We start from the raw sequence: 21,924 nt of genomic DNA on the forward strand, positions 1-21,924 counted from the left end.
CCAAAAACCGTGGTTTTTGGAATCATTCGAATTTTTTTTTTTTTTAACCCCCCCTAACCCTCTTTTCATACTTACCAAGTCCCAGGGCGTCCACAGCAGGCCTCCGGCATCTTCTACAGGGTCTCCATCGGTCCCAGGAATGCATTGCGCGAGTGTGTGCGCGCGCCGGTGACGTCACCGGTGCGCGCGCACACTCGCGCAATGCATTCCTGGGACCGCTGGAGACCAGGAGAAGATGCCGGAGGCCTGCTGTGGACGCCCGGGGACTGCGCGGACACCGAGGGACCACCGGACACCTTCAGGGGACAGGTAAGTATGGCTACACAAATTTATTCCAAAAACCGGAAAATTCCCCTATCCGGAATGCTCGTGGTCCCGAGCATTTCGGATAGGGGATACTCAACCTGTACGTGATTTCTCCAGCGTTGACCTCTTGTTAGCGAGATGGGGGGACAGAGCTTTTCTCACGTGTCTTCACCGGAGACTCAGATTATCTCCGCTTTATAAATAGACATCTCTGAGATTTATTACTATTTTAGATGACCCTTTGCCCATCAGGAAAATCGAAATCATAATATTAGGCAATGCTCTCTCATTAATCAGAAAAAAAAGGCTCTTGTGATGCAAGATTGATGGTTACTTCCTTTCTCCAGATAATTCTGTAAATACTGGAAGGAGTTCATGTATTGCTTGCTGTTTCTGGACCTAGTTTTAAGAAAGAAAATTACATCAAAAATATTGGTGCCGAAGCTGTGCAGGGCTGCCTTCACATGAGCGCAGCTGGTAGTTCAGTCCCGGCCTGGGTGGAAGCAGAAAGCAGTGGGGATTGGGACAAATGGCAGACAGCTATAGAGGGACAGATTCGGTGGCGTTATTTTGAATTTAGCACTTACCACGAGCCAATCGGAGCTCGTGGACTGACAGAGTGATTGGTTTCCAGTCTGCATGCGTCCTGACCTAAGAGTGTTGAGAGGCATATCTAGGGGCAATGTGTGTGGCTATGAGGGCAGAGTGCACATGACTATTCTGAAGCCTGTATTTGCTGCTGGTGGGGGCCCTTGCCTATTTTGTTGGGTGACATGCAATGATAGTTGGTATGACCTCTGACCCCCTCACCAGTTTTAATGATGTCATAACACCTCTACACCAATTATTCCCCATACTTACTCATGACATCACCACTATCTATCTATCATCCCAGCATAGGTTCGCAGTCACATAGACCCCCAATCCCGCCCCCAATGGGGGGGGGGGAAGTAGTACGGCCACTACACAAAGTGAGTCAGTGAAGCAACATATGCCAAAGTTGCATAACATAGAGGAGATAGAGGCCATTGATTGGCCAGATTAAGTTCACAGCCACCAACACCACAGGGGACCCGGGGACCCAAAAAGGGGTCCAGCTACTACAAAGTGGGTCAGGGATGCAACATACACTACCATTCAAAAGTTTGGGGGACACTTAGAAATGTCCTTTTTTTTTTTGAAAAGCACGTTTTTTTTCCCAATGAAGATTAAATAAATCAGAAATACACTCTATACATTGTTAATTTGGTAAATGACTATACTAGCTGAAACCCCTTCAAAGATCTTGTGCAATTATGTTAGCACAGCTGAAAATGGGTTTGCTCACTTGAGAAGCTATAAAACTAACCTTCCTTTGAGCTAGTTCAGTATCTGGAGCATCACATTTGTGGCTTTGATTATACTTGAAAATAGCCAGAAAAAGAGTCTCAGTGTCATTGAATGGTACCCACAAAACATCAGTGTCAACATCTACATTGAAGGGGGGTCTCTCGAATGCTGGCCTCCTAGGCAGATTGGCAAAGAACAAGTCATATCTGAGACTGGCCAATAAAAGGAAAAGATGAATATAGGCAAAAAAAACACAGACACTGGACAGAGGAAGATTGGGAAAAAAAGTGTTATGGACAATCAAATCGAAGTTTGATGTGTTTGGATCACACAAGACAATTGAAAAGATGCTGATACAGAACACGCCATCTGTCAAGCATGGTGGAGGTAATTTGATGGTCTGGGGCTGCTTTGGTGCTGGTAAAGTGGGAGATTTATACAAGGTAAAAGGGATTTTGAATAAGGAAGGCTATCACTCCATTTTGGAACGCCATGCCATACCCTGTGGACAGCGCTTGATTGGAGCCAATTTCCTCCTCCAACAGGACAATGACCCAAACCACACCTCCAAATTATGCAAGAACTATTTAGAGAAGAAACAGGCTGCTGGTATTCTGTCTGTAATGGAATGGCCAGCGCAGTCACCAGATCTCAACCCCATTGAGCTGTTGTGGGTGCAGCTTGACCGTATGGTAAGCAAGAAGTTCCCATCAAGCCAATCCATCCCAACTTGTGGGAGGTGCTTCAAGAAGTATGGGGTGACATTTCTTCAGGTTACCTCAACATATAAACAGCTAGCTGGGAAGCAGCGACGGGCGGCACTCAGGTGGTGGTGAAAAAAACCAAGAAGGGTTTATTTGTGCATACAGGCAACGTTTCGGGGCTGCGCCCCTTTCTCAAGCCAAAAGACAACAACTTGTTGGTTTTTTTCACCACCACTTGAGTGCCGCCCGTCTCTGCTTCCCACATACCAGGGCAGGAGGTATCCTGCTCATTGGAGGGCACCAGGGCAGCTTCACGAATCAGAATCAGGGAGTGCCGGATACAATTGTTATACATATATTTATATATATATATATATATATATATATATATATATATACACACACATATGTGTGTGTACCCTTCTACACATAGCAGATATCCACCAATTCCCCCCATATTACACCTATGTTTTGACAATGTTTTTTTATTAGGCCATCGAATTAGCTTGCCCAATAAAAAAAAAAAAAAACTTTCTTCCCAAAACACACAGGTTCTATGAAACTTGTGTTTTCAGCCAGAGGCAGGTGAAATGAAATCTTCAATGGGCAGTATTCAATGAGACATTCGCCATGTTCTACGGCGAATATGTGCTATTTTCATGCTCTAAGGTGAATCTTTTTACTTGAAAAAGTGAATCACCCTATTCAACGTGCAATATTCGCTGACGGCGAACAGTGAATGACGGATAATTCACCGTCTCCGCAATTCACTGTGGGTTTTCAATGAGTTTTTCAATGTGATTCACCATGAGTGTATTCAATGAGAAGATGGCGAATTGCTTTCTAAGTGACTTTCGCCGTATGTCACCGTGTAGCAATCGCCATCTTTTTATGGTCAAGTGGAATGTGAACTTTTAAAATAAAGTTCTTTTTAAAAAATTTGGTGTAAAAAAATCAGGAATTGTATTATCTGTAGGAGCATGCTATTTTTATTCATGTGCTTACAGCACATAAATATATTTAATTTAAAAATATATATATATTTTTACACATAACAGCCAGCAGGGGGCCGGGAGCCGAGAGCAGCTCATTACATATTCATATATTCACTGCTCCCGATCATTACATATGCACGATCGGAAGCAGTGCTAGCAGCTCCCTACCCAGTCCTCTGCAAGCTCTCCCGGGGGGGGGGGGGGGGGGGGGGGGCTTCTCCCTCCCCCCCCCCCCCACATACATTCTGGGGCAGGCAGGGAGACTTCCATCTCCCTGCCTGCCGCCGCCCCCCGGCTCCCTGCGTCATCCACCGCAGGTGTTAAGAATCGCCGTCAGGGGCAGCGTGCCCCTGCGGCATTGAATATTGTGACAGGGAGGGCTGGCAGCGAAGGCCCCAGCCCTCTGGAACAAAGCGACAGTGCAGCGAATCCTGTTTAGGATTAAATGCTGATAAAAGTCATTGAATACTGCCCAATAATGGGGCTCATTGGATAGCCAAACTGGCGGTCATTGTGGGAAATTGATAAATCTATGATCTAAATTCTCAGCGATCTCACTTTTGTCAGAATAACTCAGTAATCATTTATGATGTCACTTTAACATCATAAATAAATAAATAATAGAAAGAGCAGGAAAAAAAATAAAAATCTTCAGTTAAAAATAGCACCCACTGCCATACATTGAATTTGATATCCAGTTGTTTTATCTCACAAGAAAAACAACCCGTAACATTAATCTTACAATGTGCTCTGTTTTGAGAACAGAAGAGAGGATAAGTGGATCATGACATGCTCGTCTGTGACATTTCAAGTAATAATATCATTAGATATGAAAAGATAAATATTGTCAATGAACGATGACGCATGGATGGCTTTGAATTGATTAGATCTTCTACTTTCAAAAATGTTTCTTTTAATGTACTTTCTAAAATGTAATGATAATGCACTTTGCAATGGCATTTTTACCATTAGTTATGTTCTTGTAATCTTTGACGTTAATGAAGAACTGGGATAATCAGCTCATTAAGTGGCTGGCCCTGTCAGGCCTGGAATTGTAGAACGTCTACTCAAGCTATGGTCTTTGGTTTATGATTCTTGTACAATTATCTTTTACAAATATGTTTGGGTGTATTTTTACCTGTATAACAACAACATAATTAGACAATTCTATTAGGATTACATTTAACTTTTTTTTAATACAGATAACATGTGGGGCAAGTTGATACCGTGAGGCACTGGGATAACATAGGACAGGGGTAGCCAACTCCAGTCCTCGAGAGCTACCAACTGTGCACGTTTTCCAGCTCACCTCACAGGTACACAGGTGCACTCATTACTGACTGACACATTTTAAAAGATCAACAGGTGGAGCTAATTATTTCACTTGCAATTTTGTGAGGAGACATGGAAAACGTTAACTGTTGGTAGCTCTTGAGGACTGGGGTTGGCTACCCCTGACATAGGACTAATGAAATATTGATTTAGATCAGCAGTGGAGTAAAATCAGGACCAGGGTTAGTTCCAGGCCTTCAGATGTTGTACATGGAGCAGCAGAGAGGCTGTCAGTGCCCAGGTAAATTGTAGGGGGCGTGGCCTAGTTGTGGGAGTCATGGCCATGAACCCTTAGAATAAAATACAGAAAAAATGTGCACTTTAAGCACCACTCTGGCCACTCTGCAGCCCAGAACACAGCAGCTTGTTGAGAAGAGATGCCGAAGCAGCTGCTGCTGCCAGGTAAAGTGGGCCCCTTCTGGGCCCCACCATCAGACCTGGGCCTGGGTAATTAGTATTCATTCCACCAGTTTCTCAGCACCACTTGTTCTACTGATATATACTAGACAGATTAGAATTTTGCAGTCCAGCAACAGCAATATAAGTACCAAGTAAACATGGATTTCAATGTAGGATTCGTATAATATAGTCAAATTTTTTTTTAAAACATGGAATATTTAGAGCTACAGAGTAGAAAGAACAAATAGCAATATAAACTGGATTGCTGCCCAGAACCCCGGGTGACACCCTTTTGGACAGGGTTCATTGTGGCCATTGCCTCTCGGTCATATCAGTTGGAGATAATGGTCCTGGTTAGTGACACATGTATTTAGCACAGAATGTTCATTCATAACAGTGACAAAAGGTCACAAAACCTTGCTGCGGTGGTGCAGTACATTTATAAATATATTAGTAATATGTCAGATTAAAATGGCCTAGCAGCAGTTGGGAAGAAGTGGTAATAAGCTGCTTCTGGAGATTGTTACAAGCCTTGATGAAGGACAGAGAACTGGGAATAAACCGACGTATACAATAGAATAACATATTTACTTCAAAAGTACCAGATCCCTTTACCTATACATATGAAAATAAGGATGTATAAACCATAAGGATGTATAAACAATAAACTCTGAACTTGAATATTTTCCACTAAGAAGGTGATATTCCACAATACATTAACCTCCTCTGGAAACAGCATGACAAATTTCAGTCTAAAAAATTAACTAACTACGCTGAGAAATATCAACGAGGATCTTAACGATATCTTCCCGAGCGAAGTCCATGACAAGGATACGAACAATACATGGGATGAAGATTTCTAAAATCTAAGATCAATATTACAAAAACAATTAAGAGCAAGCTGGGATCTCACAACATTGGAAAACTACCAGAAACACAAAATATACCCAAGAGGTCTAAGGTCTTTCCAGCCTTCCCACTAGCAACTAAAGGCACTTAGGAATGAATGGGAAGCCTGTCTGATTAAATGATCCCATGAACTCACGAACATTCTATTGAAACATGACCATCTGATTCTTGAAGAATGTGAAAAAGAAATTGACATGCTCGAAAAGTTGGAAAAAGACACAAACTTCCAAAGGGCATTTGAACAAAACAAGAAAAACCTGGACAACGATGAAAAAACAATAATTGAACGCAAGAAATTTTTTGCCACAGGACAAATCTTTTCATGGAGACGGAATGACAACAGGGATACAAGGAGAACTCTAAATAATATCAGGGAATATAATTATTCGTCCTCAGAACTTGATTCGTCAGGTGAAGACACAGCGGATACAAGCACGTCAAGATCAAACCACACATCCAACGCAGGTTTTTTTTTTAGACAACCGCTGGGATCACATGGGTGGCTACCAAGAATCTGGAAAAAAATGAGGCGCTCCTCAGGGAAGAACAAGAAGATGGGGTTCCCCATCCCCAAACCGATATCTGATCAGGGCACGGAAGCAGTGACCACGGATACGCTCCAGATCATTAATTTATCGGATCATGTCCTCACAGACACGGAACAAGCGGTACTAAGGAAGGGCCATTCATTCTCACCAACTAACCACATTGATAGATTATTCTTGAGAAAGACCTGAGACTCTTTGGCCGGAAACTCCTCCTGAAAAAAATCTTCTCAAGAAGGGACAGCACCAGGGATAATCCCGATGAAATTGAGCTCACTGACGAGGAGAGGATGACATTGGCTAACATGGAAGAACTCCAAAGGGAATCAGAGCACACCCACATGGAAGACATTCACTTTGAGAAACAGGGGGCAAGACCAAAATGTAAGAAGAAATCAACCTTCACTCCAGTCGAAACTATCTGTCCAGAAATCAACATCTTTATGAACCTGGTATCAAGGGACTTTGATAAACTATACTCCAACCGCAGGTTTCACAAAACATCCTATAACCTAAGTAAAGAGGAATGGTCAAACTTGAAGCATATACAAAGCTGGGAAGACATCGTCATCAAGCCCTCTGACAAAGGGGGAAATGTGGTAATCTGGCCAAAAACACTCTGCAGAAGCACTGAAACAACTTGACAACAAAGACTGCTATAAAACAGATACTTTTCAACCCGCTGGACATGATTAAATCCAGATATGAACTCATCCTCAAAAATGCCCTACAAGAAGGTGCATTAACCAAAAAATTAATTCCACAATTATGGACAGAAAACACGAAAATCTCCACATTTTATCTGCTCCCCAAGGTCCATAAAAAAACCCAGATACCACCTGGTAGACCTATAGTCTCAGGGATTGGAAGCCTTTCAGAAAAAGCAAGCATCTTCTTAGATTTACATCTGTGCAAATTTGTACTGGAGCTACCCTCATATACCAGAGACACGGCTGACATACTCAAGAAAATGCATGACATTAAATTGGAAAACAATAAACTATTGGTAGGCTTGGATGTGGAGGGATTATACACCAGCATTAACCACAAAGAAGGTGTAGAGGCCATCAAGTATTTTCTCAACATAGAGGAAAGAGGCAACTTTCAAGTTTTCCTCGTGGACCTTATGCAATTTGTACTCAACTACAACTTCTTCACGTTCAATGATACGTTCTTCCTGCAGACAAGGGGGACGGCAATGGGAGCGGCATGTGCGCCAATTTATGCAAATCTCTATTAAGGATGGTGGGAGAAGGAACTGGGGTTTTTTTTTGAGAGGATAATGAAAGATACACCGAGAACATCTCCCTATGGTGTAGCTATATTGACGACATCATCCTTATCTGGGATGGAGGAGAAGCACTATTGAAAGAATTCCTGGATGTTCTCAACACCAACACACTTAACTTATGCCTAACCTCTGAGATCAGTAGTCAAGAAATATCCTTCCTGGACCTTAAAATCTATAAAGGGGAGGACAGCAAAGTGGAAACCAAACTATTTTGGAAAAGCACTGCCACTAACAGAGTGCTATACCAAATCAGGTATTGAAAACATCAATTATAGCTCATTCCTGTGAAATCCCAGAAATTATTGCTGACATCAATTTCTCAGTATTCACTTCTGTTTAACTTGATCTATATACCCAAAATAATGTGGGTTCCCCCTTTTTTTTATTATATATTTTATTATTATTTTTTATTTTATTTTTTTCTAACATTTTATTTCTCTATGATTATCCCCTCCTTCAGAAAACTATATATTCAGAACCATCAGTAATCATAGGACACGGCTGATATTAGTGTTTGTCAACACATACATGTGCATCTCCAATTGAAAATTAAGGATAACCCACATACTTCTCCATACAGATATTTGTTTCACAAGAATCATCCTCAAATTAATATATATACACAATTAAAATCCTGCACATGCAATTGATATCCCATTAAAATTAAAATAGAATGTTCTCTTGTTCTCCGTTTGCTTTTAATATCAACATTCCCAATGAAATAACTATATCTATTATTGTTAAAAATGTTATCCATTTTCAATCAGTGCTATTAAAACTGTCAAACTTTATAAACAGGGAGTACTTTGCCGGCATCCCGCACTAATTGAATAATTGCTGTTTTCATTATCACAAGTGACAATCAACTTTAAAAAAATGCGGACCAATTAGGAGCAGTTGCGGGGTTAAATAAAATGAACCCCAGCACATCCAGGACAGGAAGTGATCAAGCCCTTCACAGGCGAAACGCGTCTTCCCCCATCCCGCACACAACACTGAATGAACCCAGGCAGCTCATACCTAGAGTCGGAGACTGCCGGGCACCTCCGCAAAGTATATTACGGTTCCAGACGGAGAGGCTGCATACAGGCCCCGCCGGGCACCGCTGGCAATAGCCACATAGACTGCGCATATAGGAGAGGACCAAGAGTGACTGTCCAATCCCTTGGACACACACCAGCGTGGCACCGAATACTGCAGTAGAGGCAGTAAAGCGGTAACGGCACCCCTGCCGCTCATACCCCTTTCACATTGCAGCTGTAACACGGTATATTGCCGTTTTATTAGTGCTTTAAAACGGTTCCAGCTGCAATGTGAAAGCTACATTGTCAATTTACCGGTTACAGAAAACCGGTATTTTGACACGTGTTAAAAGCAGGATCCTACACGTTTCTGAGCCGTTTTCCCTGCAGTCTGAACAGCTCAGAAACGGTATTTGCTACAAATGATAACCACACTTGATCCCCGCCCACAAGCAGGAAAAAAACATTTAAAATGACATTGTATGGCTTTCTATGGGTGAAACGGGTTGAATCTGAAAGGTACAAAATGGTATTTAAACTGCAATATACCTTTACATCATGCAATATGAAAGGGGTTTAACTGGCTTTTGACCAGTTTTAAGACACGTTTAGAAAAACGGGTTGAAAGCAGGTTTTTGCAATGTGAAAGGGGTATTAGACAGGAGGGTCTGAAACTCCGGCCTACCCAGCAGAGCACAGTGTTGCTACTGACATCCCCAGGGACGACCCCTCCACACATATTGGGACACGACACAGATATTGGTATCTCCGGAGTCTCCCGCACACATCAAGAATTGGGCGATTACACAAAGTATCGGGACCAGACTCGATCGTGACGTGATTTATGCCCTGCAATGCTTTACAGCACCATGGTATATCCCACATGTTAAACGCAGAGTAGTAGAGAGTTTACACTCTATCCTCCTTTAGATTGACTGGTGTCCAATCAAATCTCTCATCCTCCATCCGCTTTTTCAATGATGAGAGGAAAGCAAAATTTGCTGTGGAACTAACACCTTGGATATCTCTATTTTTCCCTTCTTCCTCTGTGCACAATTATATCTATATTTTGTAAGAAGTGTGGTGGCTAATAGTATCTACTGTTCCCATACTATACATTTGTTTCTAAATTCAACCAACATATATCTTTTTGTAAAATCGATACAGAGTGCACAAATATACTGTTTCAACCTAGTTCCTCTCTCACTCCACTGACAGCAGATCAGCGATACTGCAATGTTACTTAATATCAGTGCTGCAGACCTAATGAAAGGGAGCAGCAGAAGGAACCTTTCATCTATCATTTCGGAGCAAAAGAGTCTCTTTTAAACTCTCATCTCTCTATCCTCTGACCCCTGATAGTGAGAAAGTAGAAGATTTCAGAGAATCTTGCAAAGAGCTCCATACAGTACTTCTCATTTATTCCTTCTCTTACTGTCACTTACAATTGATAATTTTGTGCCCCGTGCCATATATTTCAGGAATCTATGCACAGCATAAAATGTGAATGTATTTGTTAACAAGGATTTAATCCCCCTATATTGATACAAATTCAAATTGTCAAGTGGTCAGTAAAAATTCTCTCTTAAGGATTGATATCCTTTCAAGACATAGGCTATTGTCCCCACTAGACATACTGTGATTAATGTATATTGCCCTATGAATGTATACACAACAGTTGGATTGAGCTAAGCAGTTAATTCCGGTACTTGTTTCCGAGCACGGCGCCCACAACCCGAAGCGTGGCGAGCGCAGCGAGCCCCGCAAGGATAGTGGTGGTATGAAAAGGTCGTAGAACGTGTACCGCTGCCCCTCGCGGGCTCGCTGCGCTCACCAGGCTTCAGGTTGGCATTGATAGTGGGGGTGGCGTGGGGGTGCATTTAACATTGTTTTTTAAATTCAATGATTTTTATTGAAATTTTACAGTGTATAACAAGGTTCCCATTACAAACAGAGGACATTATAGACACAGACAGTAGGTTTCTCGAATCATAAGGCAATGACCTGGAGTATTTATATAACAAGGTGGGCAAGGATAACGACAATGGTTCAAATCAGTATATAGTCAGTATCAAGTATATATCAGTATAACAAGGGTATTGTATACGAACATAGCAATTTAAGACATTCCAATGCAGGATGTAATAATTACTAGTGCCCAAAGGCGCCATTCAAGCACTAAACAAATTAAAAATGTCACACTGCAGAATGGCAGAATTCGAACATTGCATATGTATAAGATTGCCAAGACACCATTATCCCTGTCCAGGGTAGGATATGATGTCGGAGTGAAGTGTATAGTTCAGTATCATATGTCTGGTCTATCCGGAGAAACAGAAAATATAACTGAATAAACCCACCCAAATGACCCAAAACAAACCTCCCTTATAACCCCCCTCCCTGTACTACCCACCCCCAACCTAGGTGTACCTGGATCCCTTAACCGTGCCCCCCCAACTAACTATAATAACTACGCTAACTAACTAAACCCTCCCCCCCCCTCCCTTCCCTACACACCCCTAGTTACAGGATAGTAAGCGGATATTTAACCGGGGCACAAGAGCGAAGTATTATAACTAGTACAAGGCTAGCCTTCGCAAATATAAGTGGCTCCTAATAAATTAGTTCAACATCAGGATATGGCGACTGGTTATAAAGAGATAGCCTATATGACACTTTAAATAAATATTTAGCAGGATCATGTAAATATAACATACTGGCATCTCTTGCATCGGATCTAATATAAGAAGAATAGTGACGGATAGCAAAAATATAGAACATCAGAAGAGAGCTTATATAATAGTAAACCGTAAGAATGGTTAGCAAAAGAGCTAATAAGAATGAATATGAACAGAGTCCACCAGTGGCGTAACTATACCTCCGCAGCCCCCGCGGTGGCGGGGGGGCGCAGAGAAATTGGGGGCGCCACCGGGGGGCTGCGGAGGTATAGTTACCTGTGGTCTTCGTCTCGCCCGGCTCTCTGCCGGGACCTGCCTGACGTCACGGTCCCGGCCGGCTCCTGCTGCAATGAAAACTGACTATTATAAAATGGCTGCCCCCATACTGCAGACAGTTTTCTGTCTGCAGTATGGGGGCAGCCATTTTCTAAGAGTCAGTTTTCATTGCAGCAGCAGGAGCCGGCCGGGACCGTGACGTCAGGCAGGTCCCGGCAGAGAGCCGGGCGAGATGCAGACTGCGGGGACAGGTAAGTGTAAGAAGGGGGGGTCAGGTTAGGTGGCGGGCGGCAGTGGCGGCGGCGGGGGTGGGTGGGGGGGGGGTGTTCGAGGGGGGCGCCGAAAAACCATCCGGCGGGGGGGCGCTAAAAACTTAGTTACGCCCCTGGAGTCCACATTACAGTTTATAGGGATTCATTAGTCTGGCCAGTTTTTAGTTCCTTGAGGGTATATTACCATCGACCGGCATGGATTATCTTTCTCGTGGGGGTTATTTGAGGATTGTCTGGGATTCGAAAAAGTCAGAGACCAGGAGCATCGTGCAATCATTATTAAAACAGAAGAAGGATGAAAGCGAAATGTCCCACCGGCACCGTCCCCAGGAGCTATGCACCAGTTGGTCACAATGTTATATGGAACCAGATAAGAGTACAAGTTCAGTGTTATTTTCAGAGGTGCCTCAGGATAATCCAGAAGGGTATTAGAAGTAGGAATATCACCCACAGCCTCCAACTCGCAGCCATGGGGAACATGTGGTAAAGGGACACCCCTTTGTACATCATCTAAGTAGCGAGAGAGTCTGGCAGATGAAGCATATACAGCCTGAATTATTTGTGCAGAGAAGTGTTCCATTTTGGCACTGTTGTGCGATCCAGGGAGTCCACAAATATACTATTAGGATATTGAGGGGTTCCCCTGGAAATTGTGCAGTTAAGGGGAGGTTTAACAGACACTCCGTGTCCCACCGCCACTCACCACCAGCAGTATTCAGGCAGCCTTTAACACTGCTAAGCACTCCGATGGACAGGGCAAGATGGCGCCGGTTCTCTCAGTGCGGTCCGCGGCACCGTGTCTCGGCCGAGACCGCTTCCCGCTATCTCCGCAAGATTTGCTGGGAGTTTCTCCAGCCCGCACCTCCTCCCGTCCGCCAAAACACCTCAAACAGGGTGCCGTTCAGGAGGATACTTTGTCCGGCGCAGGGGAACTCGGCCTGCAGATCCCCCGCTCACGGGCTCCGGTGAAGCAGCAGGCCACTGAGAATGTGACAGCCGGATTGACGGAGAGGATTCGTCTCTGCACACCAACCAGCACTACAAGTGTTCAGGCAGGTTGTCCCACAGTCGCCACCAATATTAGGGCCCTTGTTAAGAGTATAAAAGGATAGTTAAAAGGATATTCAGCAGGAGCTCCGGGGGATTGCTGCCTTCCTCTAGGCTGTCCAAGCCACGCCCCCGCATTTAACATTGTAAGCACCCATTACGGTGCTTATACAATTAATAATCTTATAGGGGGGCCATTTAACATTGAAAACACCCATTAGGGTGCTTATACAATTTAAAATCGTATACCATTGTATATGGCATACAATGGCATACAATGCGATGATATACGGTTTTAAATTGTATAACATCGGGTGCCATTGCGTAACATTGCATTGCATCGCATACTATTGTAAGGCTTAAGGTATACTATGTAATGGGTGCCGTGCTAGGAAACAAGTACCGAAATAGACGCTGTGTGCATGTACACAGTGTCTATACGCTGGAGTAGAGGGGCTGGGGGCATGGCACCCGGGTTGCTAGGCCACACCCCCACCCCCATTTCAGAAGTCGGGGGTATGACCTAGGGCCGTTTCCCCTTCCTGAACCCCCAATGTGCTTGGTGAGACCTCCGATGTGTCATATTGTCTGCATTACTCAACCTCTACCTTGCTTTAAGGGAAATGTGAATTTTGTTTATGCTTCATAGACTCCAGTCCTGGGCTCTCTTTCTGCCTTGGCCCAAGACTGGAGTCCCGCAGTCCCGTCCCCCCTGATGGCAGCACTGAAACCAGTTGAGGCCCCTTTCAAAATCATCTTACATTCTCGGCAGAATTTGACAATCCCCAGGTCTTCTTAGCTTAGTCCTCTATGGTCCTGCTAGGAGGGGGAATCAGCCACAGAAGCAATATCAATGGATTCCGATAAATATTTTTAAAGGAGAGGTGCCCCCTTGGGAGCAGGAGCCTGGTGGCAGATGACTCCATTGCATCCAAGAGTTCTACCTCTGGCTTGAGGTCCAAATAGGTAGTCTATATCACTACCTGGAAGTTAACTATTCCAGGTATCGATATATATATATATATATATATATATATATATATATATATATATATATATACTGTATATATTGCCCCTGGAATATATATACTGCCCCCAGCAATGGGCATGTTAGTAGTTCCTTACATCTGTACACTTTGCCTTGCAGTCACTATATAAATTGATGATAGTAAATAAATACCAACACAATCAGAAATACTGAATAACCTGTCAATTATAAAAAAAAAAATGTTTTTCCTTGTGTACCAGATAGACAATCCAAACCCAGATGAAGTGCGCGCAGGGCGGAAAACAGTGTACGACACATGGGTTAAAAATCTGCCATCATCACATGACCAAAATCTCCCACGGTATGTAAATTTATAACAATTACATAAATACTGCATTAACTTCATCTTGTTTCATTCGTCTTTAGAAAATAAATCTGTTTTATGTTGTTATGAGGATGAATAATTATGAGAACGATTACTAACAGTTAATGATAATAACATGCTGCAGCTGGTAATTTGTGAACATAATAATTATAAAATAGCAATGCTCAAACTTAATATATTGTTATGAATGTTCGAGTTTATAGATCATGCAACAAGAAAGGCTGAGGGGAAGTTCCCTGTGAACTGCACATGCGCACTAGCATAATGCCACAGTGCCACAGTGCCACATTGGAATCTGTATATGGGTGCTCCCGGTCCACAGTGCCTATTAAAGTATGCTATATTGTAGAGCCTCCTGTTCATATTATGCCACACTGTAGTACACACAGTTTATATAGTACAAGATTTTAGTCCTTATTTATATTATGCAACATAAAAATAAATGACATTATACCCAGCGGCGTAACTATGTTTTGGGCGCCCCCCCCCCCCCCCGCCCATTCAAAGCCCCCCCAATCCCCCGCAGCCTTACCTTTCGCGCTGGTCCCGGCGGCTCCGTTCTTCTGCTGCGGACCACCACAAAATGGCCGCCCCCATACAGCAGACCGTTTCAGAGAACTGTGTGCTATATGGGGGCAGCCATTTTGTGGTGGTCCTCAGCAGAAGAACGGAGCCGCCGGGACCAGCGAAATAGGTAAGCCTGCGGGGGATTGGGGGTAGGTGTAACTATAGCACCGCAGCCCCCGGCGCCCCCATATGCACAGCGCCCCCCCCCCCCCCGCGGTGGCGGGGGCTGCGGTGCTATAGTTACGCCAGTGATTATACCACATTACAGTTTCCCTGGTTCATATTAAGCCACATTAGTGTCCCCTATTCATTTTATGCAAAATGACAATACCATCCAATTTAAACTATACCACATTACAGCGCCCAGTACAGGTTATGCCACCTTACCGGTAACATCCACCACACATATCATTCACTGAAAATGGAGTGTCAGCTTTATTAGGCCTTGCAGCTGATCAGACCCAACAGCTTAGCTTGCCATTCTTGGTATACAATTATAAGACATTTTTTTCCAGGGTCCCCTTGAACCTGGCAGTTGAGATTAAATGATCGTGGACACTCAATTATCAAGGTTTACTCAAATAGATGCCAAACAGAAGAATAGGCGAATGAAAATGTGATCATTCAGTTTTGACTTTAACCCACAGCTGTCTCCAACATTCATTATTGTCAGGGTTCAATGAATAGGATGGTAACGGCACGTCCTGTATTGTCTGATGCTTGTTTCATATGTTACAGTGTTGGGGACTTGGGATCAGGAAGTGACTATTCCCCATTCCTGCAGCTTCTGGGTGTACCGGCAGCAGATGTGAGATACAACTATGATCCGGTACTACAAGTCACTTTTTAGAAATGGAAAGATAGCTGTGAATTCAAAATGCTCCTTCAAATAAGAATGTCTAAAACTTGCAGTTTATTTTATACAAAGAATTTATGATTTTATGAAGTTATAGGGCCTGGTTCTGCTTTGTTAGCAAAGGGGAAAAGCACCCAAATAGGCAAAATCATCTTGCACTGCAAGATATTGCCCATAGCAACCGATAAATCTGTCTATAGTTTCTTTATTGCATCCTAGAAAATAATAGAAAGAATCTGGTAGTTTGCTATGGTGACATCACCTCTTATTCCTTTTTAGAAGCTGTAGTACAGGCATGTCCAAACTATGGCCCTCCAGCTGTTCTGAAACTACAAGTCCCATCATGCCTTGTCACAGTTTTGCTATTAAGGAGTGCTAAAACTATAGCAAGGCATGCTGGGATGTGTAGTTTCACAACAGCTGGAGGGCCACAGTTTGGACATGCCTGCTGTAGTACATTTTCCCCCTATTTTGCGGGTGGGACGGTGTTCAAACTGAAATCTAAATTGCAGTGTAAAAAGAAAGCTGTCTAACATCTGTGGGCTACATGCAAAAGAAGCCAGTATTGACCCTGCAGAAAAACAATATAAGTGTACTCTTTAAATATACGGCTTCTGCAATGTACCTTCACTTAAAGCTGTGACAGTTTTTAGCACACAAACTCTCCACCCTGCCCCTAGTCCCTATCTGCTCCCACCTCCAATCTCTGTCTTCACAGCTCCCTCTCTCTATATCCAACCAGTTTAAAAAAAGATCAGTGTCCCTGCAAAAATTGCTTTTAATTTCTGCTATGACAAAGGAGCAATTTGGTCCGTTGAGTGACCTCTAGTGTTCACTGGTGGAACTTCACCTCATAGAGGTGAGGAGTAATTTGATATATGCTGTGTGTGTGTATATATATATATGACAAAGGGGCATATCCGCCCCGAAACGTTGGATTTGGTTTTTCAATACACCTCAAAAATTTCCTCTGAGTGCCGCTGTCTGTTTTTTTTTCTGCGACTATATATATATATATATATATATATATATATATATATATATATACATATATATATATATATATATATATATATATATATGTGTGTTTGTTTGGATAATACACATATTTTTTTCTTTTCCAGTTAACAAGATATTGTTCTGTTTTTCAGAAGTATTCTTTGTCCTCATACCCCATGTATCACTCTGTATACGAAACAATGGATCTAGTGTCTCGTATCATGGACCAAGGCTTTAAGTACCACCAAGCAGTTGCACGTCTGTGGGGTGAAATGGCGCTGCGTCTGGCTGATGACGTTGTGCTGAATTTTGACTGTGTACAATATGCCGAGACACTGAGAAGGCTTGTCACGGAGGCACAAAGCACATACGGACCTATGTTACAGGAACACAGCTTGAGTTTGGGTATTTAACATATTACAATTATAGTTTTCATTTCTATTCTCTTAAAACTCACAGATCTGGCCAAGTTCAGAATAATTAGCAAATTTCAGTCTTGTAGGAGGTTATACGATCATTAGTTCAAACCATATTAATTCCAATCTAGGGAGAGATTCAATAAAGCATAAGGTTTGCAATTAAGCATAAGGTTCACAGATGCCCAGCCATTGCTGTAAGACATCTCAGTGGAGTATTCTTTTTTTGCACCTCTATATAATGCACAGTAAAATAAGTGTGATTTGCCTACCTGGGGCAGCACGGATGGTGTAATGGTTAGCATTACTGCCTCACAGCGCTGAGGTCATGGGTTCCATTCCCTCCATGGCCCTAACTGTGCAGAGTTTGTATATTCTCCCTGTGCTTGCGTGGGTTTACTTCGGGTACTCCGGTTTCCTCCCACAATCCAAAAATATACTGGTAGGTTACTTGGATTCCAACAAATTAACCCTAGAATGTCTGTGTGCATGTACATGTGGTAGGGAATATAGATTTTAAGCTCCACTGGGGCAGGGACTGATGTAAAGTGTAAAGTTCTGTGGAATATGAATGCGAATAAGAAACTGTTAATAAATAAGTAATACCGGGAAATCCTGTGATGTGTTAGCCTGACATGTTCTATCTCCTACATAGTATGGGTCATTGGGTCGACCTCAGAGGGTCAACATGGAATAGGTGAAATAGGTTGACATGGCTAAGGTTGACAGGGTTGAAAGGTTGACATAAGCATTCAGTCGACAATTAAAAGGTCGACATGAGTTTTTTTCATTTTTTTTCCATGTCAAGCCTTAGTCTGGGCTGCAAGTAAGACCCATTAACCCCAAAATGAGGCCTTACACGCACTACTAGAGACGGGCCGCGCAGATGTAGAAGGCGGTAACTAGAACACCGCCAAAATACCGGAAGTAGACTGGGACTCATGCACGAACCAGCATAAACATGTTACTGAAGCGTCCCATCAACGATAAGCAGCAGTCCATTATCGGAGGAAGCCACAGAAAAGAGGCGGGGAAACGCGTCATAGTTGATTGTTATCTTTTCTGGAATTTCAGTGGGGGTCTCTCCTCCACCTGCATCCTACAGAAAAGCAAGTAATGCTACCCCTATGCGAATGCTGCTTTGACTTAAGTGATTGCTGACACAGGAAACAAGCAGGTACAGAGAACTTTACACCCTTATTTGATTTCTGTCTGACCAGATTTCTGTCCCAAAAAGTGGACAATACTAAACTTAACCAAAGTCCACCTATTAATGGGACTAACATGACTGCATTAATGGCTATCAATGAGCCTTAACATATAGGCCTGGCAAAATAACAAACTAACAGTTTGAATACGACTAACAAATGACCTTTAGGCCAATTATGTTATGTGTCAATTTTGTCACTGGCCAGTGAATAATTAGTGTAATAAATAATAAATAGATATTGTAACAGCAATAAGAAAATAGGGATGAATTTATTTGCCAGCCGTTCGCAAGTTGACTGACAGGAAGCCGGCCTTTGGGGGTGTTATCCAGCTGTTCCGGGAGTGTCAGAAGAAAAAACACAGGTGTGCCCAGATATTTTAAGGGAGGTTCTGTGACATAGGTCCGGCCTAAATCACCCTGTTTCTAACGCACATTGTGGAGGGTCAGAGTTACGCGCAGACTGGAAAAATAATTCGCTGGTGAGTGAGTTGTGAATGACATCTGTCATCTGTCTTTGTTTAAGAGTGTGTACACATGGTGAGACTTTTCCTTCAATTTTGATATATAGTTCAAATTGCTTAGACATTGAATGGACGTCGTACGTCTTTTGCAACAAATATTCATCATCCCTTCCTCAGTATTTAAGAATGACAGGCTGCATCAGACATCTCTGATACCTGCCACAGTCTCTCTATTTCTGGCCACACAGCATCCCCCATTTATTCAATGGGGACCACTATGCTGTATTTACCAGGCATCGCCAAATACTAATGAAGAGCATTTTCCGACACAAGAACGCACTGATTGGAGCTCCCTCCCGGCGCTGTTCACAACGCTCTGAATTACATGAATCCCTTTGTTTCTCATTCCCCTCACTCTCTCTAAGGGGCATTGTAGTGACAAATGTGGTGGGGCGGGCCCTTTTAAGATTTTGCTAAGGGGGCCAAAAAGTAATAGTTACGCTTCTGGCGCATTATATGGTTAAGGTGTAATTTCTGTTAGTTATAATAATGTTAACGTGCTATTATTTGCTGACACAAAAGCCTGAGGTCAACCATATACTGTGTATAAAATACTAATAAACGGAATTTGAAAGGACAGGTGCATCTCGTTTACCGAATCAGAGGGGATTGCAAGTACTGTATTATATGATGTCACTGAATTCATTTACTCTACCTCCTAAACTTTCATTTTCCAGATCCCGTAAGGGAAGCAGTTGAAGAATTTCATCGAGCGGCTAATTCCTTACAAGGAAAGACTGAGAAAATCAACAGAGAAAAGTGAGTGAGAAATCTGTACGTATGAATGGATTTTGCAACAATGCATACTACCCTGTGCACCTCCATAGGGTGTGAGCAGTGTTCTCCCCAGGGTTACATTTTCTGGAGGTCCGCTTGGCGAGAGATGCCCTGCTGTCCGGCATTTGCAGACTCCCCTGACACCCGGCACTCTCACCAATTTGAACTTGTTGCAGGTGGACATTGAATCCAGACGGACCACCCGATGTGACTGACACGGCCGCGCTACGCCAACGTCAGCGTCACATGATCTTCCAATCACGTGCGCTGTCTGGAATCAGCATCCACCTGCAGCAAGTTCTAAAGGTGCCCATACACGGTGCGATCATTGCATGCGTCTTGAACGTGATGGCATCATCAAATGCGAATCGCATGGGATTTGTGTGCGATGCGATCGGGACCTAATTGAAAAAGTATGTGCAGCACATACTTTTTGAACTGTGCGAAGGTATGTGCGTGGGAGAGCGCATAGCATTGCACCTGCAAAACGCAGCGTATATGGGCAGCTTAATTGGTGAGGCTGCTGCTAGGCTGAAAGTAACGTTTCGGCTAACAGGAAACGGGAAGAGATCCGAAAATGCTCAGACGTCAGGAGGTCAGGGGTTGAGGGTGTAAAGATGGCAGTGAACATGTTCAGGAACCGGGCGTGGATTTGGATCAGGCAATATAACACCTGTCATCTACTCCCATAGAGCAAGTCACATCTGCCCTCAGAATGGCATCCTCTGTCCCCTGCTGCGGCACTGTGCCACATTGGGGTATTCTCCCTCCTTCTGTACTTTCATCACTTCTAATGTGCAATTCTGGCTAACTTGCTAGGTCATTTTGACTATCTACTCAAAATCACCTGGCCAGATCTCACTGTGTATACACCCCTTGATTGGCTGGGGCTCTAACCATGTGACCTACTTATGTGGCCTGGAAGATCATCTGGCTGAAGGCCCTATTCCTCCTGATTGTGATAATAAAATACACCTACACAACGCTGATTTCATATCCTATCAGCATTACTGATGAACTTTATGTTTTGGTTTTGATATGAAGAATTTCTTGAAATAAACAGATAAAAAAGATGAAACCTGATTGTTTCTTTTCAGCCCACTAGAGGTGAGAAAGATTAATGATCAGCTGATGCAGCTGGAGAGATCCTTCCTTGATCCCCTTGGAATCACCGGGAGCATATATCACAGGTAATGACTTAGAAATAAGCATTTATTACTGATGCCTAAGGCCTGCTCGCAGGTAGATCACGTTTTTTTTTTACCTGTCGGCATTTTAAATGTTGCCATTTTGACCGTGTCGGTATTTTGACCATCTGCCAATTGTGGTCGGTATTTTGGCTGTACTGTAGGTAAATGATGCTGAGCTCGGAAGAAGTATATGAAGTGGAATATACAAGGACACAGTTTATTACATGGAGCGCTAAACGCTTGTGTAGAAAATGTTGATTACATTTAAATGTAACGAGCCGACACATTTCAGGGACCGTGAACATTTCACACTTCATTTCTCGCATCACCGCGTAAGATGTAAATGAGCGCAGTGACATGCGGCATGGCAGGATTATACAGCGCCTGTGTACTCACCCGCACTGGCAGAGCATAGCATGTTGCTTTTATAATGCCACAACGCTGTTTTATTTTATTTTTTTATTCTTGACTGAGAATAATTTTAAGTTTGTAAAAGTATCCGACTGAGACTATTCTATGCTGCTGGAATATATTTCCATACGTAATGTACATACTGTAGCATTTTGGTGCAATAGATACTTGGCATATCTTCCTTTCAATCTAAAATGTTTTTACTCACCTGGGAACAATTTGAACTGTTCCTCTAAAGTTGGGTACATACAGCAGTCGTGAGCCCGGTGGTCGGGTGCCAGGCAGTTATACGGTGGTCGGGAACCAAGTGATGGTGTGGTGGGTGGGCGCGGAACAGCAGACGGGCTGCACAGCTTGCCCTGATATCAGGTCACGCTGTACACAGCAGACCAGCACTGCGCCAGGGTCAGGAGCAGCCTCTGAGCAGATCTCTCAGCATTGCCTGGCATTAGATTTGTGCAGATGCAGGCCAATCCCGGGATTCAAATCCCAGCTATGT

General features: G+C 43.2%; 1 protein-coding gene across 1 annotated transcript in view; it reads left to right on the plus strand.

The window, feature by feature from the left end:
- Positions 1-21,924, plus strand: part of LOC146050488 (putative N-acetylated-alpha-linked acidic dipeptidase) — a 96,278-nt gene that overhangs the window by 70,300 nt on the left and 4,054 nt on the right. The window contains exons 12-16 of the mRNA XM_083167531.1: positions 14,354-14,454; positions 15,784-15,874; positions 17,053-17,305; positions 19,725-19,806; positions 20,922-21,014. Of these exons, the coding sequence (XP_083023657.1) occupies positions 14,354-14,454; positions 15,784-15,874; positions 17,053-17,305; positions 19,725-19,806; positions 20,922-21,014 (620 nt within the window). The remainder of the gene's footprint in view (positions 1-14,353; positions 14,455-15,783; positions 15,875-17,052; positions 17,306-19,724; positions 19,807-20,921; positions 21,015-21,924) is intronic.

The sequence above is a fragment of the Crinia signifera genome, chromosome 12 (assembly GCF_055691185.1).
Source record: "Crinia signifera chromosome 12, ASM5569118v1, whole genome shotgun sequence".
NCBI lineage: Eukaryota > Metazoa > Chordata > Amphibia > Anura > Myobatrachidae > Crinia > Crinia signifera.